The sequence below is a fragment of the Megascapheus bottae genome, chromosome 6 (assembly GCF_031878675.1).
Source record: "Megascapheus bottae isolate mThoBot1 chromosome 6, mThoBot2.hap1, whole genome shotgun sequence".
Lineage (NCBI taxonomy): Eukaryota > Metazoa > Chordata > Mammalia > Rodentia > Geomyidae > Megascapheus > Megascapheus bottae.
This window is the reverse complement of record NC_143514.1, coordinates 19,526,985-19,551,995: the sequence shown is the minus strand read 5'-3', so window position 1 is coordinate 19,551,995 and position 25,011 is coordinate 19,526,985. Positions and strand designations below refer to the sequence as shown.

Sequence of the window (25,011 nt, the reverse complement as noted above, 5' to 3'; positions counted from 1 at the left end):
TCTCACACACACACACACAGTCAAACTCCTTTGTCCTGTGCCAAGTTACTTTGGGAGAAAAGGGCCAATCATCTCACAGGCTTTGTGACTCTGCATCTCACTGCACCCTACCCTGCTAGACACATCAAGGCCCATCCTGAGATTCAGGCAGAATGGGCATTGACTCCAAGAATCAACAGAGGGAATTTCCCCTGGGGACTTGACTGTCAAGTCTCCCTTGGAGACTTAAGCCCGAATACAAGCTAGAAGTGGAGGTATGACTCAGGTGGTAGAATGCCAGCTTCAAGAGTAAAAGGAAGAACTTGAAGCCCTGAGTTCAAACTCTAATACTGGAACATACACATACATACAAAGACTTCATACATATTAACTTCCATCAACTCTGAAAAGCTAACTGTCCTTTATCAATATCAAAATGAATGCAAAGGCAGATATGACCAAGAATGCAAGAGTTCAGGGGTTCCAGAAGCTTTTGTATTTTACTCAGCAGGGCTCCTGAGCTGCCCAGCATTCTTACCCACCACAAAGCTGACTGCTCTAGGTTGTTTCCAAGGCTCTGAGCACACATGTGCCCTCACTCCCTGACTCAGTGATGGCCTGGACAGATGACTTCCACTTTAGCCCAGCTTTCAAGTTGGTTTGGTTGAGGCCAATTCAAGGGTGTGATTCTGAGTAGCCTAGGGAAACAACATCAAAGCCAGGAGTGTAGGACCACTGGTCATTCTAGCAAACCCAAGCCAAGGAAGGCACCTGGCTGCAGTGATTCCAGATGATGTGGACAAGAAACACTTCAACAAGCAACAATTTCTCCTTTTCCACCTTCTATTGAATGTAGAAGGGGACAAGTAGGTGACATGTCAACACTGGTAAGAAAAGTTACTTGAGACGTGAAGAGACTCTCACAGGCCCTATTTCCTGCAGACAAGGCAGCAGCAATTGTTTTTGCTTCTTTTAATGTAAACAGAATACACAAACACATTAAAAACCCCAACATGATCAAGAGAACACATATAGATTTATATATTTACAATCCCTTGTAAACCAAGAGGAATCTGGTACCTCTGGTTACGGGATGCCTCTCTTACTATCTTAACCCCATCCAAATCCAAAAGATGTTGTGGCTGTAGTGCTACTGTTTCTGAACGAAATTTAGCAAGAGGCTGGAAAGACATCAGGAACCACCTCCAACTCCAGTACAACCATGGTGCCAACTTCCTGGCCTTAGCTCTCATCCATGACAAACTGGTATGCCAAATCTGTATGTCTCAGGAAGAATCAACATGACCCTGACATCCTAATGAATGAAAAGGGTATCCAGTCTAGCCTAGCTTTCCTCAGCCCTGAGTCAATGGTGAAATGAGTTGCAATCAATCATGCCTAAGAGAGGAGGGTAGGAGTTAGGGAAATGAGGGAAGAGTACATCCCAAAAGAGAGCTCTTGAACCTAGGAATCAACCAGAGGTCATCTGAGCTCATTCACAGGAGCAGGCATGAGGGACACGTGGGACTGTGCTGCCACCTGGAGAGACAAAGAAGCACTGCAGCAATGATCAGGACAGTTTCTAAAGTCTGAAATAGCCTTCTTTTAGTCCTCTGCCTAGCGGCCTTATTGCAGTAGCTCTTCCCAGGAAATGGGCTTAGAGAAGACCTCTCTTTCTAGCCAGAGGTCATAGTTCATCTGGAAGTCCTCAGGAAGATCCACCCGCTGGCCCAGGACACTCTGTAGGCAATTATCCACTGGTGAGAAGTCAGGGTTGCTATGTGTCCTGTCATAGCGCCGCGCATTGAAACGTTCAATGTTGGCACGGAGAGCACACTCTTCTGCCTGGAAGTCCCAGGGCCGGGCATCAAGATCTGGAAGAGAACAGAAAGATACTGTTAGGAGCCCAGCCCTCTAGCAGCTCCCCTGGGGCTCTCTGCAGCTCAGAGGCCGACAAGCCAGCACGAGAAGCAGTTTAGCTCAAGGCCCATACTCAGGAAGCCTTAAATAAGAACTCTTTCCTAGAGGGTTGGAAATGTAGCGTAGTGGTAGAGTGCTTGCCTAGCATTCATGAAGCCCTGGGTTTGATTCCTCAGTACCACATAAACAGAAAAAGCCAGAAGTGGCACTGTGTCTCAAGTGGTAGTTCAAGTCCCAGAACTGGCATAAAAAAAAAAAAATTCTTTCCTAGATGCCAACAAGTCAGGTACAAGGAGTAAAGCCACATAAATTGAGAAACAGGTTTGTGCCCTCAGATCACGCAGTCCCAGGAAGAACTACATGCAAACCTCATTTTTCTAAAGGTGACGTTCACCCCAGTTCGACATGTCAGAAGCAGAACCTAGATATTTCTGTATCTGCTCATTCTTTTGCAACAACTTGATCATGTACATCTTGAACGTGAACAAATTTACAGGGCACTGAGAGTAGATGCTGTTACACAGCCGTGGTGCTACATGCCAGGAACTTTTACAGCTGCGTGATACCTACGGTAGGATTGGGGCAATACAGTAAGGAGATGGAGTAGGACACAGCAGCAGGAAATGGCAGGGATAACCTTTCAGAACGAAGTGTAGTTGTTCTCTGTACCTGACAATGACAAAGAGGGTATACTGAAGGCATCCGGGCATCTGTAGATTTTAACATCTGAAAGGGACCTGGGAATACACCCTAGCAGAAACCAAGGGACTATACTCTGTGCTTAAGAGTCCTGGATGTGATGGATGCTACATTGCCAGCAAGTGAGTCACGAGACTGAAAAAGAAGAAAGGCTAAATTATGGAGTGGAAAGGACATGAGAATTAGCAGGTCTTAAGAGTCTGACTCCAATTCTAAGGAAAAGAAGAAGTGAATGAAGGATTTAACAGCACTGAGTCCCTGTGTGGAAACCACTAGGGCTAAGTCTGAGACACTTATAGAGGAAAAGAAACTAGAAATGGGAGATAGCCAGGAAACACAAGAGGTTAGGAAGCCAGAATTAAGACAATTGCAGGGGAGATGTAAAACTGGTTTGCAATTGTTTCAAGAAGGAGAAAAAGGAGCTGACACCAGTGGCTCATGCTAGCTTCTCAGGGTTTAGAGACAGGCTGGACAGGTAAATCCAATAAAAAGTTGAGCATGATGTGAAGCCCAGAGTACAAGTCCTGGTACTAGCACAAGAAAAGGGAGAGAGTGGGCCGGGAGTTTGGCCTAGTGGTTAAAGTGCTTGCCTAGCATGCATGAAGACCCGGGTTCGATTCCTCGGCACCACATACATACAAAAAAGCCGGAAGTGGTGCTGAGGCTCAAGTGGTAGAGCTCTAGCCTTGAGAAAGTCCAAGGACAGTGCTCAGGCCCTGAGCTCAAGCCCAGGACTGGCAAAAAAAAAAAAAAAAAAAAAAAAAGGGAGAGAGTGTGAATGGAGGTCTGAATGGCATACATTGTATACTAATATGAAAATGTTACAACTAACATACTATTTCTTAAATCTTCATGGAGGGTTGGAAAAGTATTATGACAATTCCCAAAAAGGAAGAACACACATAAACAAACCAGGGGAGCTGGACATTGGTAGCTCACACCTCTAATCCTAGCTACTCAGGAGGCTGAGATCTGAGGATCGTGGTTCAAAGTCAGTCCAGGCATGAAAAACCATGGGACTCTTACGTCCAATTAACTACCAGAACACTGGAAGTGATGTTGTGACTCAAGTGGTAAAGAGACAATGTCCAGGCCCAGAGTTCAAGCTTCATGACTGGCAAAAAACAAGACAACAACAAAAAAACCAGGGGTAGCCTGGCCCAAGTCCTTCTTAGATCGCCTATACTGATGCCACAGAGCTAGGGCAGGGTTTCCTGTTTCTCAGCAAGAAGCTTGGGACAGCGAGGCCCTTGAAAACTACCAGCTGGGAGTTAAAGATGTCACCTTTCCCCATAGCCCTTCCTCCTTATTCTTGTTCAGCCTGGCCTTACCATTGCCATATGCCCAGTCATCGTTCAAGCGATGCCGCACTTTCTGGTAGATGGCAGACATGGTCTTCATGTTGCTCTTCCGCCATTGCCGCCCTAAGTACTTGGTCTGCACCTTGAGTAGCTTCAGCACATACAGCTGCATCATGGCTTGCTTTACCTTCAGGGCTCGCTTTAGGATGGGCGCTGACTTGAATACCACAAGCATCTGGGTGGAACACAGCAGGCAGCCAGAGTAAGGATGGATGGGAATAAATGCACAAACCATGAGTTATTGGTTCTGGGGTGACAGACAGGGTGACAAGCCATTTCAGTTTCCCTTGGATACAGAGATTTGTGGGTACATGGAACTTTAAGTACTAAAACTGGGAAAGCAAGAAAACCAGGAAGATCAGTCATATTAATTATGGGTCACTTTGAAATATAAAGCAAGTTATGCATTCCTTCACTAGCACATTTCCTCATGTACAGCCACATAATTTCTGAGAATATAAATCTATCTACTCCCACAAAAGGATCCAGAATTAAGGAAGACCAGACAATATACTCCCAATCAGAATTTTAAAAAGAGAAAAGCCAGGCACTGGTGGTTCACACCTGTAATCCTAGTTACTCAGGAGGCTGAGATCTGAGGATCGTAGCTCAAAGCCAGCCCAGGCAGAAAAGTCCCCAAGAGACTCGTATCTCCAATTAACCACCAGAAAACTAGAAGTGAAACTGTGGTTAAAAGTAGTAGAGTGGGGGCCGGGAATTTGGCCTAGTGGTAGAGTGCTTGCCTAGCATGCACAAAGGCCCGGGTTTGATTCCTCGGTACCACATACACACATACTTGAGCTGAGGCTCAAGTGGTAGAGCTCTAGCCTTGAGAAAGTCCAAGGACAGTGCTCAGGCCTTGAGCTCAAGTAGTAGAGTGGGCTATAGATATAATGTTATATTATATCGATTGATATGTATCTATGACATACAAACCCTCAGCTTAATTTTAATTATGTTCTAAAAATCTATGTGCCAGTGATTGTATATAGAGAATCCCTTCTTGAATACTTGTTTGTTAAACATGACATTTGAAATATGATGTAAAAATCAATCTTAATATTTTTTTAAAAAAAGTAAAATTTACAATCTTTAAAAAAAGAAAAGAAAGAAAGTGGTAGAGTGGGGACTGGGAGTTTGGCCTAGTGGTAGAGTGCTTGCCTAGCATACATGAAGACTTGGGTTTAATAACTTGGTACCACAAACATATAGCAAAAGACAGAAATGGTGCTGTGGCTCAAGTACTAGAGTTCTAGCCTTGAGAAAGCCTAAGGACAATGCTCAGGCCCTGAGTTCAAGCCCTAGGATTGGCCAAAAAAAAAAAAAAAGGTAGAATGCTAGCCATGGGCAAAAAGAGCTCAGTGACAATGCCCAGGCCCTGAGTGTGTGCGCCATGACAAAAGAAGGTGGAGGAGCAGGAGAAGAACGAGATAGAGGAGGAGAAGGAGGAAGAGGAGGAGGAGGAGAAGGAGGAGGAGGAAGAGGAGGGGAGGGGGAAGGAGGCGAGAGGGGGGAAGAGGGGAGAGGGGGGAGGAAGACAGAGAAAGTGTCTGTGAGTATGGGTTTGTTTTAGAGTATGATCAAACCCCTTCTTGTTTCCAGTTCAACTCCTCAAGATTCTAACCTTCAAACTCAAGAGCATGACTACAGCAAGCTAAGAGAAGATACAGCTATCCAGGAAACCCCATCCTGGGTCCTGCCCCCTGGGTCCCACCCCCTGGGCCCTCCAGTGAAGAGGAAGGTAAGGGAGTAGCAACTTTTCTGTGAGCTCTTAATTTCAGGCCTGCTGACTCACCATTGTCCTTGAATGCTTCCATTTTGTCAGCTTGTTCAAGATTCGAAGCAGATTGATACAAGAAAAGAGGTTCCTCCAGCAAAACTGGTTGTTGTCACCTGCTTCCTGCAGGGTAAACCCAGGAACAATCAAAATCCTCACAGTTGGGTGCTCAGCAGTGTCCCCAATATGTATGACAGCAGAATAACCAGGTCTCCATAATGACAGAAAGCCCGGAGGCTCCACCCTAGAAGTTAACTAAACTTTCCTGTAGGAAACATGAACTGAAAGACTGAGGGCTCTGGCCCTACAGTCCAGTGGGAGGACAGGAATGCAACTGAGGTGAACAGATCAGCAGCCCTTTAAAACCATGTTTCCTAACTACCCACTATGTCCAAGTCCTTCTACTCTGAGACCCTAATCCCACACCCACTGTTCTGTGCATAACTGATACTTGAAAAGCCAGGATCTCAAATGAACTCCTGTGAGGAAGACACTGCTACCCTTTGTTGGCAGAAGAAACACCTGCTACAGACAGCTGAGGGAGCCAGCCACTCACCAGACTCTCTGCAGTCAGCTCTGGCAGCTCGTTCACCACACAGTGAGGGTAATCCAGGACAGAAATGCTGCAGAGAATAAGAGAACCCAAGCATCTTCTGTGAGCTAAGACCTGGGTCCGAGCAACTCTAACTGAGCTGGTTCCTGGCTTTTCCCAAGCCCTGGAGCAGAAGGAATTTACCTTGTTTGCCCCACCCCAAAGCCCGTAGCAGTAAGATGAGGAAGTCTCTGTGCCTGGAGAACCTCAGTGTGTAATCTATTGTAGCTTTTCCCTACAGCAATGCATGTGAGACTGGAGGAAGAAATAGCACATAATAACACACCCTGATAAGCAGATCCCTTACACTGAAGAACAGGAACTGTCCAGTGCAGCTGGTACTAGGCAAGTATAAGGGATTGTGTTGGGTTAAGAGTCACCAGAAAGGATTTTACAGTGAACATAACCATGCTCCTTACACAGAGAAAGGAGCCCAGATGGTCTCCTAGAAGGAAGGAGGAGGAAGGAGGGAGGAGGGAGGTGGGAGAAGGGAAATGGAGGAGGAGGAGGAGGAGGAGGAGGAGGAGGACTACGAGGGCAGCAGCACAAAAAGAATTGTAAGGGCAAAACTTAAGCCTAGGTTGAGTGCTTCTGTCCAGGCCAGACTGAGTCATCTGTGACTAGATTGGCTAGATTCAGATCAGATACATAAACTTCTCTGTCTGATTCATCTTGATGTCCTGAGGTGTGGCAGAGTACTATCATCAGTAATGAAAAAAAAAGTTAGCTTGCTAGGAACCAGTGGCTTACATCTGTAATTCTAATTCCTCAGTAGGCTGAGCTCTAAGGACCATAGTTTGAAGCCAGCCAGAGCTGTGGCTCAAGTAGTAGAATACTAGCCTTGAGCAAAAAAGCACAGGGACAGTGCCCAGGCCGAGTTCAAGCCCTAGGACCAAAAGACACAGATACAGACAGACAGAGAGACAGACAGACAGACAGATAGACAGACACAGACACACACACGTTAGCTAGCCTGGCACCGTGGCTCACGCCTATAATCCTAGCTACTCAGGAGGCTGAGATATAAGGATCTGAGGATCGAGGTTCAAAGCCAGCCTAGACACTAAAGTTCCTGGGACTCTTATTTCCAATTAACCAATAGAAAACAGGAAGTAGGACTGTGGCACAAAGGGAAGGGCCATAGCCTTGAGTTAAGAAGCTCACGGACAATGCCCAGGCCCAGAGGTAGGATGGTAACTTTGAACTGAAGAGCTCAGGGACAGTACCCAAGCCCAGAGTTGAAGCCCCATGACTGACAAAAACAAAAATGTTAGCTATGGAAGTGGCACTGTGGCTCAGATGATAAGAGCGATAGCCTTGAGCTGGAGAGCTCAAGGACAGTGCCTCGGCCCAGAGTTCAAGCCCCACGACCAAAAAAAAAAAAAAAAAAAGTAAAAAGAAATGTGAGCTGATTGTTCTCAGACCAGCTGGGAGCCATACCCATCTGGCCATATCCCGCCATACCCTCCCCTTCCTCCCCTTGCTGGTCCCTGGGGCTTATCACCTGTTCTTGGCAGTGATGTAAGACATAATGTTTTGATTGAAGAACTTCAGGATCAAAGGGATGCAATTGGCAAACACCAGGTGTTGAGCCATGTATTCAAACTGAAATCAACAAAACAAAACTGTAAGCATGTCCCCCTTGGACCTTCCCTCTTTCCACCAGTGATTTAAAAAAAAAAAAACAACAAAAAAACCTTAGTTGGAGGACATGTCTTAGAACATTCATGCAGAGTTCAAGTGGGTTCAAAAGTTGAGGCCTTGTTTTGGGGAAATGGAAGAACAGCACTGCCTGAGGCCCCAGCCCAGTGAACAGGAAGGCAAGTCCTGTAGGTACCTGGTAGACGTGGTTCAACTTAAAATGTTTGAGCAGTAGCAGCAGCACAGCAGAAATGGCCTTAACAATGACCTCTTTATGGCGATTCACGTCCACCCCCAGCTTCATGCTCTGCAACACTGTCGTGCTGGAAACACAGGTGCCTGAGTGAACTGCTGGCACATGGCAGTATCTCCTCTCCAGGTGCCCACAACACAGCTGGGATTCCTGAGCACTCTGGGCAAAGGCTTCCATCCATGGACACCGCAGAGGTCAGACTCAGGGACTTTATCCACCATCTCCCTAGCAATCCAGCTTGGCATAAATGATTGTTTTCCTATGATACTCCCCTTCAAGCATTCTCAACCTACTTCTTTGCTTTTTACCCCAAAACAAATAGATCTCCCCTATGTCTTAGTTTTATGATATGGAAAAAGACAAGTTTGAAAGTTAGATAACCTTATAAAGTAATGAGTACATCAGTTTCTTATTTCAGGATTTCTCACTGTAAATCTCTTTTACAGGAGAAAATGCAACATTTAGCTCTGAATCTCTTTTCTAGGACCATCAAAATCATTTACTCTATTACTTTCTTTTTGGTATAAGCCAATCTTTGTTTCTTCCTATACCTGGCTATCACTGTCAAGACTCCAAAGCAATAGCCATCCAGGAGTTGGGCTCAGATCTGGGCAAACAGGCAGGCAGGCAGGCAGGCAGGCAGATCAGGTGAAGGCTCAGGTCTTTTTCAATGTACAACATGACCTCATTTTGTACTCTTACTCAAAGAGATGAGGTCAGCCAGTGAGAGAACCCCTGAGGGTTTCACTCTATCTCCTGAGACATTGACCAGGATTCCACTTGCCAGGTCAATGGCCATCAGAAAAGAATCTACACTAGTACAAGCCCAGTATTGGCAGGCACGCTGACCAGATCAAGTGGCCAATTCCCCTCAGAGTGGAATCCATTACACTTTCCTGTAATTTAGTTTAGGAATATCCTAAACTTAACCCGTAGAGAAGTTAAGCCAATTAAACAACCAAACAAAAACCAAAATTGGCCCTTTTCCTCAATGCTGTGCCCAGACCATATCCCATGACAGAAATGATACTCACGGCATTTCCTCAGGCAGGACATCTGCTAGGATGTTGATTGAGTCTGTTTTGGCTTTTGAGGTGGGTGCTGCAGCCAGCAGGATCTTCAGGAGGGCGATCTGGGAAGGGCAGACTGTTCAGACACACATACACACACACAGAGCCCAGCACCATACAAAGCCCTGAGAGGTGGTGCTCCTGTAGACAGACCCTCAAGTGTTAGAGCCTATGTGGGGAAGAAGATCAGCCAGGGTAGTGGGGGGATCCTACTACAAGTAACCACTGAAAGGGCTTGGACATGGAATACTCACCATATACTGGGGCAGGCTGGGGAGCAAGCCTTGGTAGAGGGTTTCTGCAGGTACTTGCTCAACTTCCTCTTCTCCCTTTTAATACAATGGGTATAAACACAGACATCCAGTACAGGCTATAATATGAGCCAACCTGATAGCTGAGTGGAGGAGAATCCCTAAGTACTAATATGAAGAATCATGTCAATGATAATGAACTCTACGTGCTATGTCAGGCCAGCAGCTTTACCTAAAACAGCTCAGCCAATCTTTATTACTCTCATTTTATAAGCAGGGAAACAAAAGCATATACCCTGCTGCCACCCACTGCCTGTGAAATCTGGTATCGAATCTGCACTTGCAAGTCTTGTGCTAGACATATGCCACCCTTTGAGCTGGTCATTGGGCTCATAGCTCTTTGAGGCAAGGCCTGAGACCTCAGGTAGCTTGATGGATCAGTTCCAATACTGTCTCTGGGAATAGGTGGGAAAATTATGGGCTAAGGGCCTCCAACTCACCCCTGAGAGAGGAGAGCGCAGGTACTCCTCTTCCATCTGCGCCTGGACCTCTGCAATCGATGTGTACTTATGCTAAAGAGTGACAGGAAAAACACCTTTACTCTTTGGCCATATTCCTCAATGCTGGCAAAGCCCTACACATTCTCTTCAAAGAGAGGCTAAGTCACCAAGATCCCTAGTTGAAGTCAAAATCCAAACTATTTTTCTAAATAGGTACTAATTTTTACAACTTTTGCATGTCAATAGAAGAAAAGGGCTTTCAGATAGCAATGATTAAAACATCCTACCCATAACGAGGGTTTTCAAAATATTCTGGGTCTATTCCCTCCCCTTCTTTCCACCCACAGCTCCCCTTTTGGACTGATTATGGGAGGAGGAATGGAAGAGTCTCAACACAAATTTTCCTCTTCAGAATATGCTCAGCTACCTGCTGAGAACCTGTGCCCTTTCCACATTCTAGCCCTGGGTTGTTCTGAGTAGGTGAGCTCCTTAATCTCAGAAGTATAAGATTACAGTGTCGACACACTTCAGTTCAAAAGTCTCCTTCCATGATCACTCTATAAGCAGAAAAATTGGCATTCCTTTCAACTACCTTAAAACTTGGGCAAAGCCAGGGACTAGAAGCTCACACTTGTAAACCAAGCTGCTAAGGAGTTGATATCTGATGATCACCTTTGAATCCAGCCCACACAGGCAACTCTGAGAGACTTATCTCCATTTTTTTTTGGTGGGGGGGGGGGAGTGCTGTGGGTCATGGGGCATGAACTCTGGGCCGGGCTCTATCCCTAAGTTCTTCAGCTCAAGACTAGTGCTCTACCACTTAGATCCACAGCCCACTTTTGGTTTTCTAGTGGTTAGAGACAAGATTCTCACAGACTTTCATGCCCAGACTGCTTTGAACAATGATCCTCAGATCTCAGCCTCCAGAGTCAATCCCATACAAAAGCACTGCTACTAGAGATGTCAAACTTAGGAAGAATTGCTGATCATACTCTTACCAGCAGATATTTCTAAAAAGCTTCTCTCTCAACCCAATCTCACTTTACTCACTGGAGATGGAACAAGGTTGAAAGTTCACCTAGAGTCACTTACCTGTTTCAGAGTCTTGATGCTTTCATGGATTGGCCTTGGAAGCCCCACCACTGTGTTTGTGTCACTGGAAAATAAAGAAAGCCTTGTACTGAGCCCAGAAAACAATTCACCTTGTTCCCCACCAAAATCCTAGATGAACTTAGAAAGGAACTCAGAGTGCACTTACCTGCCTAAAGTATAGCCTATGAACTTGCTGCGGCTAGACTCAAGGAACATCTCAATGTCTTTCTCTCTACCGAAGAAGGAAAGAGGGAAAGGTTTTATCAACTATTGCAACATGTTTAATAATTATGTCAGTGCTCTAATAGAAACTGCATATCACGAAACTATAAAGATAAAAGGAAAAGTTTCTCACAGTGTATTCCTTTTCTGGGGAGAGGGGGGAGAAATCAGGGCTAGAGGCATGGTTCAGAAGCAGAATGTCAGCTGAGCAAGTGTGAGGCCCTGCGTTTAAACCCCATACTCAGAGACAAGAGAGAGATCTGAAATCCTTTGGCTATTTGATATCCTCTATAATTTTGTGGGGTCAGTAACTTTGAAAATATATAATATGTAACTAAATTACCCATAAAATTAAACAGAGGTAGATTACCCATAAAATTAAGGTGATATAAACGTAACAATAAGTTTTATTTAGACAATAGTAAGTTTTTAAGAGCCGGGCATGGTGGCTCTGGCCTGTAATCCTAGCTACTCAGGAGGCTGTGATCTGAGGATCACAGTTAAAAGCCAGCCTGGGCACTAAAGTCCATGAGACTATTATCTCCAATTAACACTAGAAAAGGGGAGTGGGGCTGTGGCTCAAAGGGCAGGGCAGTAGCCTTGAGCTGAAGAGCTCAGGGACAATACCCAGGCCCAGTGGTAGGGAGGTAGCTTTGAGTTGAAGAGCTCAGGGACAGCTCCCAGGCCCAGAGTTCAAGCCCCATGATGGACAGAAAAAAAAAAAAAGTTGTCAACAGATTTTTCTGACAGTTATGAGATACAAACTTGACTTTTTATGTGGGTTACATTTTCCCTATCTCAAACAATTGGCACATGGTACATTTTAGGGACTTCATATCCTTCCATATACTCTTCTATTCCTTAAGCTGCTGTCTACCCCAGGTATCTTCCTATTTATTGTATCTCAAGTTCATTAATTATTATTCTAAACTCTTTGAAGCATATGCCTTTAATCCCAGAACTCATGAAGCTCAGGTAGCATGATGGAGAGCTTGAGCTCTGATTGGACTGGACTATTTACTGAGCCTTGGTTTCCAAAAACAAACAAAACATATTACTTTTCTGTTGAAAACAATATATAACTGCAGGATATGTGAGGATGGATCTGACTAAGCATTCCTTTTTTTCATCTTCTTTGTAATCTCCTTCACACTACCAAGTCTGACTAAAAACTAATAAATCACCGATGTATGAGCCATATAAGGACCACTTCGCAAAGCAAGCCATACTAGAATCCCCAGGACTGTCACAAAGCCAAGGTCAGCCTGTTCTTATAGGGGACCTCAGGTGCTAACCAGGGGACATGAGGGTTCTAGTTTTAGGAGCCAAGAGTGTTCTAGAGATTTGAGACTCACCTGACCTTGGGAGCCCATGGGAGGCCCTTTGGACAGGTAAGTCTGTCAGTCTGGGGGTGCTGTAGTGGAGGAGGCATCACCTCATCACGCTCAAGGGGGAATGTCTCCCCCTCCAGACTACTGTCATCATCATTCTCTTCTTCCTCTTCTCGAGAGTCATCAGCCTTATAGGGATCCCGCTCATTGAAAGCATCCAAATTGTCCTGCTTTATCAGAGCCTAGATGCAGAGGGAAGGCGATATGACCAGAGTTGAAGAGACAGAAAAGGGAAATGTAATGTGAATAAACCGAACACAGGAAGAGAGCTGAGAAAACAGGAGTCAAGACTGGAACCAAATGACAAATCATTTCTTGCTCCAGCACCTCAAAAGTGCCATGTTCTGAACAGTCACTAAATACTGGGCCAGGAGTTGGAGACTGTGTCTGTTATGAAGGCATCTATTCTGACCAGCTCTTTAGAGCTGATTTCTAACACCCCATCCCTCTAGGGACCATACCCCTCGGAGTGTGTTCTCAAGAGCATAGGGACCTCTGCCTCACCTTGTGCTCCCGGCGGCCTCGTTTCTGCTGCTGCTCGATCAAGTCTGAGGCAGACGCTGGTGGAGAGGCAGCCCTCATATTGCGGACCACTTTGATGCTGTCTTCAGGCAGTGGGGGGAGACCCAAGAGGGTGCGTTTCTCAGCCTTCATGCTCTGCAGCTCTTCAAAGCCACCCAGTGTACACTATGTCAGATGGGGGTTCAGAGCCAGCATCACCAAATGCTCAAAAGCATGCGTGACACCTTCATAACCTATACCTTACAGAGATCTACACAGGCTTTGAACAAGAACTAAAGCCACCTACAGGACAATTCAGTGGCTTCATCAAGGGAAAGGAAAAAAAAGGAGCAAGAATACATTGATTGATGGATCTTGGAGCACAGAGACAACTCTCTGTATATGATATACTCCTTAGTTTTTGAGTGCCAAAGTTTAAACTCAGGGACTAAAAGTTGCTATTCAGATGATCCTAAGTCACACCTAGAGCCCTTTTACTCAATAAAAAAACCATCAGCAGATTGGATCCAGTTCCTAGAAACATTGGCAAACTCACATTTTAGAAGCTGAACATGGCTGGGAGCGTGGCCTAGTGGTAGCATGCTCACTTATCATGCACGAAGCCCTGGGTTCGATTCCCCAGAAGCACACACACAGAAAAAGCTGGAAGTGGTACTGTGGCTCAAGTGGCAAAGTGCTAATCTTGAGCAAAAAGTGTCCAAGGACAATGCCCAGGCCTTGAGTTCAAGCCCTGGGACTGGCAACAAAACAAAACAAAACAAAAAAACAAAATGGCCGGGAGTTTGGCCTAGTGGTAGAGTGCTTGCCTAGCATGCACGAAGACCCAGGTTTGATTCCTTGGTACCACATACATAGGAAAAGAAAAAAAGCTGGAAACAGTGCCAAGGCTCAAATGGTAGAGCTCTAGCCTTAAGCAAGTCCAAGGACAGTGCTCAGGCCCTGAGCTCAAGCCCAGGACTGGCAAAAAAAAACAAAACAAAACAAAAAAAAACAACCAAAAAACCAGAAGTTGAACATGAAGTCAGGCACGTGGTATATGCCTGTAATCTGACTAATGTTCTTAGAGGCAGCGGCAGGAAGTTAGTGAGAAACAAAATGTAAAATTTAGGCCTGGGCGAGCAGACTCAAGTGGTGGAGTATTTGCCTAGCATAAGCAACACCCTGGGTTCAATCTTCAGTACAAAAAAAAAGTCTCTAGGCATCAATGGCTCATGCCTCTAGTCCTAGTTACTCAGAACACTGAGATCTATCTGGACAGTCTGGACAGGAAAGTCCATAAAACTCTTATCTCCAATAAACTACCCCAAAAGCCAGAAATAGAGCTATGGCTCACGTGGCAGAGAACTGTCTTTGAGCAAAAGGAGTTCAGGGCCAGCACCCAGACCCTGAGTTCAAGCCCCAGAACTAGAGGAAGGAAGGAAGGGAGTAAGGGAAGGGAAGAAGGGAGGAAGGGAGGAAGGGAGAAAGGAAAGGAGGGAAGAAGGGAAGAAGGGAAGAAGGGAAGAAGGGAAGGAGGGAAGGGGAGGGGAAGGGAGACATTCTTTTCCAACTTTAACATAATTCAATTTGAACTGTACTCTTGGTTACTAAAAAATAAAAACAATTTAAAAAAAAGTTTCGCCTAAACATCCCCCGAGATCAAATTCTAGCACCACAGAATCATTGTAGGTTGCATAGTGTCACTGTCCCTATGCAACTCGGCCTCTCACTGAAACTCTCTGGGTTCAATGAGGATGTCTGGCCAAGATAAAGCATGCAATGACCTAAAGAGGCCCTAACCTCAAGATGCCCTGGTCACATAGTTAGCAGAACATTTCTGGAAGTGGGAGTGCTTTTCCTGGTGGAAAGGGCTGTTACCTGGGTGTGGCTGCAGACAATGTCCCCCAAGCCAAGTGTACTGACACTCATTCCCCCCTCAGCTAAAGCAGTTTTATACCAGGAAAAAACCAGATTAGAAATCAGGACTCATTCTTGTTTCCTTCACATAACATCTGGCCAAGGACCCTAACACAATTCTAGCTTTGCCTCAAATCACCACACAAAGCTTGAGTTTGGAAACTGCTTCCTAGAGTCACCTTGACTGAGGGACACTGTTCTAGGAGTGAGAAAACAGGGTGGAGGAGTCAAGCAGTCAGCCAATCTTGACTCAAAGGCCATATCCTCTTTGGATGCAGTAGAACAAAAGACATTTATTTTGCCATCTCCTTTCAGGGGCTTCAAAGAAGTTTTACATTAATATAGTATAGTATTCAAAAGGACATAGTCATTTGCTATCATCCATGGGGGACTGATATCTAGGACCCTTCCCTCAAGCCCCTCCCCTTAACAAAACACCAAATCTCCAGCCCTTATATAGAATAGTATGGTATTTGCATATAACCTAAGCATAGCCTCCTGTATACTTTAGCTCTAGATTATTTATAATATCAGACATAATGTGAATGCTAAATTATATTTATACTATATTATTTAGGGGATGATTATTTTAAAAATTTGTATATGTTCAGTACAAATATTTGTTTTCATTTATATTTGGTTGAATCCAGGAACACAAATCTGCCAATATGGCTGACTACACAGGACGTCTCCCTCTTCCCTGTCCTTTACATCTGGGTACCCCACCCCCAAGAAGGTGCTCACCAATACTGTCTTCCAGAGCAGCAAGAGAACTTTCTTCATGGGGAAATGAGGAGCATGGCCACTGCAAAATTTGGTCACCATCCCAAACAGCATGATGGCAAACGGCTCATTGTTGTATAGTGGCGAGCCTAGGGGTGACCCAAAGGTTTCAGGACCACAAGAAGCCACAGGACCCTCCCCCAACCCTCCAGGTTCAGCTCCCAGACAAGGACTGGAAAGAGGATCCCTACGGTCCTACCCAGCTCAGCTCTGAAGGTCTGCCGCATTGTTCTCCACTCAGCTTTGTCACCTTCACACTCCTGGTGAACAGTCTCCACAATCAGGTACATGATGTTGAGCAGGACCCTGAGCACAAGAGTCAGTTTACAACAGAGCACGATGGGGCACCGAGAGGCACCCTCAACCAAGGGTGGCACCCTCAATCTACACTCAGGCTGAAGCAGGAGGACCAAGTTCAATGTTAGTCTGGGCTACAAAGTACAGGTGGCCTCAAAAAAGCAGTGGGTTAAGGAAACAACCTTGGCTTCTTTACATCCCAGCTACCATAAAAAAAAAAAAAGTCCTGTACACAAAGGCTAGCTGGTAGGTAAAAGTTGTAGGCAGAAAATGAGAAGTGACCATCTGAGCATCCCTGCAGAGCAAACCCAAGTTTAAGTCTTTTCCCCCTGGTGCTTCCTCTACTGTTCAGGTTGCTTAGGCAGGGATCATACTTAATTCAGTTTTAAATCTCAAGTGCTTATATACAAAGATGAATGAATGTACTAAATAGCTACACCTATAATCCTAGCACAGATTTAAGGATATGATTTGAAGCCAATCCAGGTAAGAAAGTCTGAAAAACTCTTATCTCTAATTAATCTAGTGATCAATCAATTAAGCCAAAAGTGGAGCTGTGGTTGGAATGATAGAGGAGCACTAGCTTAGCTCAGGAACAGTACCTATTCCCAGAGTTCAAGCCTCAAGACTTGCACACAAAAAAGAAAAGATGAATGAATGTGAATAAGAATAGTTGTATTTGTTGCGGTAAGCTTCAGAGGAAGGAAAAAAACAGGTTACAGGGAGCTGTGGAGATAAAAAATAGAATCATAGGATAGAATTAACAGTAAGAACAGCTTACATGATGGAGAGAAAAACAGGAGGTGAAAGCTAGGGACCCCAACTATAGTAAGGAATCCCACACATACCCAACCTGAAAACCTTTGAAACTCACAAAAAGGAAGACTTTTACACTATAATATGGAAAGGTGACATTGTTTTTAGCAATTACTACATTTCCTGTGCTTCTATGAAATGTAGTCTGTACTAACCCGAAGTAGACGGAAATCAAGCTATGTACATGAGAAGTAGAACCCACACAACAACATCCTAGGTTTTATCCAACTATTTAAGACCCCACAGCCACGTTCTTAGCATCTCTATTAAGTGGCTTGACTGTGGGTTTCATTCGGATTTTCTACCACCTCTGCCCAAATGACTCAGGTTACTCCTACCAGCAGATTTGTGTTAGCAAGATTGCACACAGAGCAAGGAAATCCAAAGGTCCTCCCAGCCCTGCTCCCAGGTCACTCTCTGGCTAATGCTCAGGGTGTTCAAATGTTGCTGTTTGTCTTACCTCAGATCTGTGCTGTCTGCCAGGGAGATTGCAGGCTTCCTCACTGCACTGCTACATGCGGCACTGTTGCTGCAGGAGAACTGATTGTCAACATCTTGCCCCAGTAAGGTAGACAAGTACTGTCCCATAAGGCAAAATGCTACAATATGCATTTAAAGTGCACAAGAGGTCATAGGAAATACTGGCTAGGAATTTAAGCCCTGGACCAGACTGCTGAATCTCCAAATTTGAATCCTGACCCTAACACTTACTAGATACACTTGGACAAGGTAGGCAACTTCTCTGTGACTCAGTGTCTTCATCTACAAAATGGGGCCGATAACAGTACTTATGTCATATAACATGAATTAGCACAGGCAGTACTCTCAGAACAATGCCTTGAATACATAACGCTTAATAAATGTTCTTAACTATTATTATTAATGGTTATTATTCTTACATGAGCAGCAGCTGGCCTGTCCATCAGACAAAGAACCAGCTTTGATTGAGCCCATGTGTCAGATCTGTGCCTGACCTCTTGCTGGGAGAAAGCAAAGGGCAAACAGGAGAATGTGCAGGCTCAAAAGAGAATTCAAAAGAAGCAATCTTTTTTGATGAGTGCTTTGGATCTGGGCAGGTCCTACAGAGTCTGGTGTAAAAATCTCTGGCCATAGGGACCCATCTCAATCTCTATTACCTTCAAAATATGGTGGAGAAATTCCAGCATTATTCAACCTAGGTAAGGTGCCCATCTCAAAGCCAGTTAGCTCTTCCCCTTTCCACTGTCTTCCCTCCCTATTTAAGCCCCTCAGTAGAAGTGCTCACTCTATTTCCATGTTCAGAAGCTCCACCAAGGCATTGAACGTGCCCACCTCCAGGAGTAGAAAGACGTTGTATCGCATCCAGAACTGCACCTCTACTTCCGAGCTGCATTCCCCAAAGGTGCCTGCAAACACAGGGCACATGGTACCTAGCCCCTCCCACATAGGGCTACTGGTCAATGTCATTGGCAGAGTTGCCAAGGCCCCTTAGGAAGTCCACACAGTACCTTGGGCAACATAGAGAATTGCTCGGGCCACCTTGAGTCTTTTCTCTCTGGCAGTGACTTCTAAGCCATCCAAAAGCCTCATGGCATAGGTCCGGTGCTGGTTGGTATCTAGCTCAGTCCACTTCTTGTCTGTAACTGAAGGGAGAGAAATCACTCATAATTGAGCTAGGAAAAATTCTGACAACAGAACAGATTGTGCTAGTCCCCTAAATTCAGGACTACAATAGGATCAGGAAATGTAAGTTTCTCTACATACATGGTATAAAATTATGCTGCTGCTCTATGAATTTCAATTGCCTAAAAGGTCACCATCAAAATTCCTACAAAACTCATTCTAAACATCGTATTCGATCTTAGATGATCACAATGCAGTTTTCTCACACTCAAGGATAATTTATAGATTATTCAGATGACCATGAAAAACTACATCCTCTGATGCCTATGAAGGGAACTGAGAAAGGGTTGAAATTATCTTACCATGGATCCGGAAATCTTCCTCAAAGCATTTCCTATTCATCAGAAATTCTGGCCCTTCTGTGTAGCTGTAAAGCTCTGTCAAGAACAACATCTTATCACTATCCCCACATACCAAATACAATCTGACATGCAGCAGAGAAGGGAAACATCTGCTTTCAGTCCAAACTCTGTAGGAGTTACAGTGACACCTAGACTATGCTTTCTAATTACCAAGGGGATCTTAGTGTTCTGATGGACACAATGGAGAAGATAGCGACCAGTCTTATAGCTACTAACCAGATTGCCAGTGGAGCATAAATCCAGGAACTCCTAGTTTGAGGTGCATGCACCAGAGAATGAACATATATCTTTCAGGATCCATATTACGAGGCCAGACAATACTGCTCCTGCTCCTGCTGATCCATGGTACACATGAACAACAGTGAAAACGGATAGGCACATATGCAGCACATTGCTGCTGCCACCTACAATCTATTATCGTAGCAGAAACCACTGTCAGGGGGATGTGCATGGCCAAAGAGCATGACTAACTAACACGGGGACTGAGCTCCTGGCAACTGAAATAACCACACATAGACACTTCATAAAAGGAAAAGCCAATTCAGGCAAAAGTCAATCAAAATTTGACTCGGTCTAACTCACATAACTAATACATATACTATATATCCTTGACAAGATTAACTAGTGACAAAATGAACTCCAAAATTATATTAATTCTTAATCGTCTTAAAACCAAGTTAAAAAAAATATTTTCAAATAAATGAAGGCGTACTACTTACCTGACAGCTCTGCAGCCCATTTGTCTGTGTCAGCATATTCAAATTCAAGGTCTGGAGACTCAGAGTAGCCCTTTTGATAAAGCAGAAATTATGCAAAAGATCATTTTAGTGCTTTCTGAAGGGAAAAGTACATATGCTTTCAGGAATCCTGTTTTATCATAGGATACCACTGCTTTTACACTTTTCATGTTTTATCACAAGTTTGTCTCCTAGCTAGTTCAGGTCTCCCTATTAAGGCCTGTCAGCACCTTATACTTTGCCTTCAGATCACTTACTATAAACTGTAATTATATACTGGTATGTTTATTTAGAACTACAAGTTCTCTGAGAACAGGAAGTTTATCCATTATGTTCACCAGTGATTCCACAGTACTTAAATGAAGAACATATACCTGTTAAATAAGTGAACAGAGTTTATTTTATACAGGGAATAGCCTTTGCATATAATCCTGAAAATCCAGAAGCCCCGCTTCTTTCTGGAAAGTAGGCTGTCCACAGGACAAAATGAGTAGAGGAACCCTCAGCTTCCCCGCTCCCGTTTCAATTTTCGGTGAGATGAGAACTGACAGATTGAGCAGGCAAAAATGGAACAGACTGGCCTCCCTCCTACTCAGAAGAGAAGGAGACAAGGAGAATCTTTTTACTGCTACAGAGGTGATTCCAAGACACTATCACCTTGGAAGCTTTGTATTCAGAAGAAGGCAAAAACAAGGAAGAAATAGGTAAACTCCCCAGGCCTAATTAAAATCTATTTGAGCAGACAAAAAATATAGCTCTGGGCTGGGAATTTGGCCTAGTGGTAGAGTGCTTACCAAGCATGCACAAAAAGACCCAGGTTCAATTCCTTGGTACCACATACATAGAAAAAGCTGAAAGTGGTGCTGTGCCTCAAGTGGTAGAGCTCTAACCTTGAGAAAGCCCAAGGACAGTACTCAAGCCCTGAGTTCAAGCCCCAGGACTTGGGGGGGGGGTATAGTTCAGTGGTAGAGCTTTTGCTTAACATGCATAAATGCCCTGGGTTTGCTCTCCAGCGCTGAAAAGGGGGAAGAAGGGGGAAAGGAAAGAGAGGGACACACAAGAGATTAGAGATATGACTCAAGTAATAGATGTTCCAGCCCTGAGTTTAATCCCTAGTATCACAAAAAAAGAAACAATTAAAAATAGCATCTTCTTACAAACTACGAGGACCAAGACCACCCACAAAATGATATAACATAAATAAGAGCTGTACTCCTTATTCATACACAATAGTATATACCTTCACACATCACTGAGCCTTAGTTTCTTCATTTATGGAATAGAAGTGACAAAAATCTACCTTTTGGGTTTTTTTTTTTTTTTTTTTTTTTTGAGAAGGAGGGGGAAATACTGGGGTTTCAACACAGGGCTTCACATTTATCAGACTCTACCACTTGCATCATGCCTCCCAGCCCTTTTAGCTCTAGTCACTTCTCAGGTACGGTCTGGTGTTTTATGTCTAGTCAGCTGGAAGCAAAATCTTTTAACTTATGTCTCCCATGTAGCTAGGATAACAAACAATCCCCCACTCAGGTTTTGTTTTGTTTTGCCAGTCGTGGGGCTTCAACTCAGGGCCTGGACACTGTGCTTAGACATTATTTTTGCTCAGGACTAACACTCTGCTACTTGAGCCACGGTGGTACTTCTGGCTTTTTCTGTGTAAGTGGTATGGAGGAATGGAACCCAGGGTTCACACATGCTTGAACACTCAACACTAGGCTACGCTCCCAACCCTCATTCAGTTTTTTCTAACTTTCTGCCTAGGCTGGTCTTGAACAGCAATTCTCCCAATCTCTAATCCAGCCCTATTGTGAACTATTTTTGTCAGTTGTGGGGCTTGGTGTCAGGGCCTGGGCCCTGTCCCTCAGCTCTTTTGATCAAAGGTAATGTGCTCTACCACTTTGGGCCACAATGCCACTGCTGGTTTTCTGGTGGTTAACTGGAAATAGGAGTCTCATGGACATTCCGTGCTGGGGCTGGCTTTAAACTGGGTTCCTTAGATCTCTCCCTCCCAAGTAGCCAAGATTATAGGCATGAACCACCACTGGTGGTTTTGATCTGTTTTGAACTTTTTGAGACAGGACTGTGTTATGTAGTCCAGGCTGGCCTTGAACTCATGGTTTTCCAGGCTCAGCCAGCTTAGTGCTGGGCTTATAGGCATGTGCCACTACATCTGTAACCTTGAACTAATCAAAACTGTACAACATACAAAGCTCATCTGTGACTGTGAATTAATCAAAACTGTATAGGACATATAATACTCGTCTATGACCTTGAACTAATCAAAACCTGTGTAGAACATACAAAGCTGTAATCAAATGCCAACCTCCCAGTCTTTCAGGTGCTGATCAGGCTCCAAACCAGCTATGTCAGCTACAACTAGAAGAATGTGCAGCATCAGCATTTGTAACAGATTTAGACAGGTCTCCTTCCCTATTTGATTGGCCTTTAAGTACACAGTCTACATGTAAATTAAAGGATAGAAAGAGAAGTTAAAATTTACCATAGGGGTTAGGGGTTTAACTCAGCAAGCAAGAGCTTGCCTAGCATGCACAAGGTCTTCAATTTGATCCCCAGCATCACAAAAAAAAACCCTAAATAATATGCATCCAAGGGTATTTTATCTGACTGTGGCTACATAGAAAAATTTTAAACTATTTTTTTTTTAAAGGAGGGCTGTAGAGGAAGTAGTGCTATGGCTCAAGTGGTAGAGTGATAGCCTTGAGCCAAAAGGTTCAGGCCCATAGTTCAAGCCCCACAACCGACCAAAAAAAAAAAGGTGCCTAATATGAGCAAAGTCCTGGGTTCAATCCTTAACAACACACACACACACACACACACACACACACACACACACGTGTGCGCACGCGTGCACACACACACACATATCCTTTCAGGGGAAGATGCATTTAACATCTCATTTTCACAATCCTCCAAACATCAAAGATTACTGACTAGCAGCTGGGTACTAGGTGCTCATACCTGTTATCCTGGCTACTCAGGAGACTGAGATCTGAGGATGGTGGTTCAAAGCCATTCAGAGCAGGGAAGACTATGAGACTTTTTATCTCCAATGAATCTCCAAAAAGGCAGAAGTGGAGCTATGGCTCAAGTGGTAGGAGAACCAACTTTGCATGAAAAAGCTAAGGGGCTATGTCTAGGCCCAGAGTTTACGATCACGCACACGAGTGCACACATGTATCTTTGCATTTTTTTGTTGTTGTTGTTGGTCATGGGACTTGAACTCTGGGCCTGGGCGTTGTCCCTGAGCTCTTCAGCTCAAGACTACCACCCTACCCCTTGAGCCACAGCACCATTACCAGTTTTCTGGTGGTTAATTAGAGGTAAGAGTCTCCGGGACTTTAGTGCTGGGTTGGGCTTTGAAGGTCAATCCTTGGATCTCAGCCTCCTGAGGAGCTACGATTACAGGCCTGAGCCACCACGCTCAGCTCTGTATTTTTAAATAATTCAATGCAACCTCAAGGTACTTCCCTCTACTTCAGGCTTACCACCTTTAGACGTGTTTTATCATGGGTTTGGGCTTGCAACAAACAAACATACCAGACGTTTGAGAGGAACTGATTTCATAGGTCTATCATCACTCTATGGTATGGGGCCGAGAGATCCTTCTTGGACAATGAAGAACTGCCTCTCATTAGTTGTCTGCTGATCAGGTTGGGAGTTGTCTCAGGTGAAGCTGCCTGCATAGTAAGTGCTCTGGAAACTAGTAAATGCTCTGGGGAACGTGATGATTAAGAAGCCCTAAAATGCTGCGATATGTGTGCGCGCCTCCATTCATGAATTCTGCCAAGGGAAGCAGTGGGAGGAATTTTAACTTGGGGCGAGGTGAATAGTCAGCTTCAGATTACGGTGTCTCCTCCAAGGGAGGTAACAGATTAGCAAGACGGGAGGAAATCCATGTGTGTATATCTCCTCTTTTACAGCATCCGACACACTGGTATACTAACCACAAGGCACGATCTGCCCGCGGCCAGAGCCTGCACTGGCTGAGGTCCCCACCGTCCTCACAATCTCCGGCTGCGCAGCCCATGCAGGGATGACTGAGCCTGGTTCCCGGCGAGTTCCGCGCCCGTGCCCCCCTGCCCAGAGGCCCCCGGAGACTGGAGGCCGGGGGGGGGGGAGCCACCAACACGCATTTCAGGGGCGGCTTGGGGACCCCCCCCCGAGTCTCCGCCTAGGGCCGGGCCGAGGCCACGCCCACAGCCCGCCGCCCCGGGAGCTCAGCCGGCGGGCGGGGCGGCCCGGCCGAGCTCCGGGCTTCCCGCCCCCGGCCGCGAGAGCCGCCGCGCGCCCCCGCGCTGCCCCGGGCCTCCGGGCCGTGACAGCTGCCTGGCCGGGCCCGGAGGAGTCCTTTCCAAGCCGGTTCCAGGCGGCCCCAGGAAATGCGCTGCCCCCGCCAGCCTCGCCCCCCGCCGCTCCTGACCTCCGAGTCTTTGCGCTGGTTGCGGTTGAACTCTCGAGCCTTGCCCCCCGGGAGGAGACCTCCGCCGGCCCGAGGTGCCCCGGCGGGAGGCTGCGGGCTTGCGGGCGGCGGAGGTGGCGGCGGCTGCGGCTGCTTGTTGTTCACAGTCAGAGGGCCGGGACCGGCAACCGCCGGCTCCATCTTGGCTGCTCCACACCCCCCCGGCTCAAGTCGCGTACGGACGCCGTCCGGCAACTCTCGCGTGATTTCCGCCCCTGCCCCCCCAGGCCATCTTTCCCGTCCGCCATGTTGAGTGTGGCGGCCAACGCCGTCGCGGCCGCCCGTCACTCTCTGAGCGGTCTTTCCGCGTCCCCTTTCGTTCCGTTTTCGTTCTGTCTGTGGTTCAGGGTCATGCTCCCTTCGTTCCTTCAGTCTAGCTGACTGTCCCTTTTGCACTCGCCCACTGCCGCAGCTGTAACCAGGGCCTGAAGAAACCCGAGTCGTGGAGATCGCGGGTCACTGGCAGGAGGTATGCAAACGAGCAAATAAAACGCTGTGCGTGGGCCGGGAGTTTGGCCTAGTGGTTAAAGTGCTTGCCTAGCATGCATGAAGACCCGGGTTCGATTCCTCGGTACCACATACATAGAAAAAAGCCGGAAGTGGTAGAGCTCTAGCCTTGAGAAAGTCCAAGGACAGTGCTCAGGCCCTGAGCTCAAGCCCAGGACTGGCAAAAAAAACAAAACAAAACAAAAAAAAAAAAACCAC

General features: G+C 45.6%; 1 protein-coding gene across 2 annotated transcripts; it reads right to left on the bottom strand.

The window, feature by feature from the left end:
• Strip1 (striatin interacting protein 1) lies at nt 1–24,488 on the bottom strand. 2 transcript variants are annotated; one of them, XM_090334383.1, is made up of 21 exons: nt 24,268–24,488; nt 19,806–19,875; nt 19,027–19,101; nt 18,550–18,684; nt 18,327–18,447; nt 17,523–17,591; nt 16,149–16,255; nt 15,911–16,038; nt 13,253–13,435; nt 12,713–12,930; nt 11,302–11,367; nt 11,136–11,199; nt 10,044–10,115; nt 9,547–9,621; nt 9,257–9,354; nt 8,166–8,292; nt 7,833–7,933; nt 6,293–6,359; nt 5,755–5,859; nt 3,930–4,134; nt 1–1,853 (listed from the first exon to the last, which is right to left on the bottom strand). In XM_090334383.1, exons 1-21 carry the CDS (start codon nt 24,445–24,447, stop codon nt 1,606–1,608), a joined length of 2,514 nt encoding a protein of 837 aa, XP_090190509.1. In that variant the 5' UTR covers nt 24,448–24,488; the 3' UTR covers nt 1–1,605. The 2 variants fall into 2 exon arrangements, with proteins under 2 accessions (XP_090190509.1, XP_090190508.1); XM_090334382.1 differs by lacking the exon at nt 24,268–24,488 and adding an exon at nt 23,385–23,405.
• Between the last annotated feature and the right edge of the window lie 523 nt (nt 24,489–25,011).

Coding starts and splice junctions, on each gene's coding strand:
- Strip1 (XM_090334383.1), bottom strand. CDS start 24,447: ATGGAGCCGGCGGTTGCCGGTCCCGGCCCTCTGACTGTGAACAACAAG. Junction 19,876..24,267: donor ACCAGCGCAAAGACTCGGAG/GTCAGGAGCGGC, acceptor CTTTATCAAAAG/GGCTACTCTGAGTCTCCAGA. Junction 9,355..9,546: donor CCAGCCTGCCCCAGTATATG/GTGAGTATTCCA, acceptor TGCCCTTCCCAG/ATCGCCCTCCTGAAGATCCT.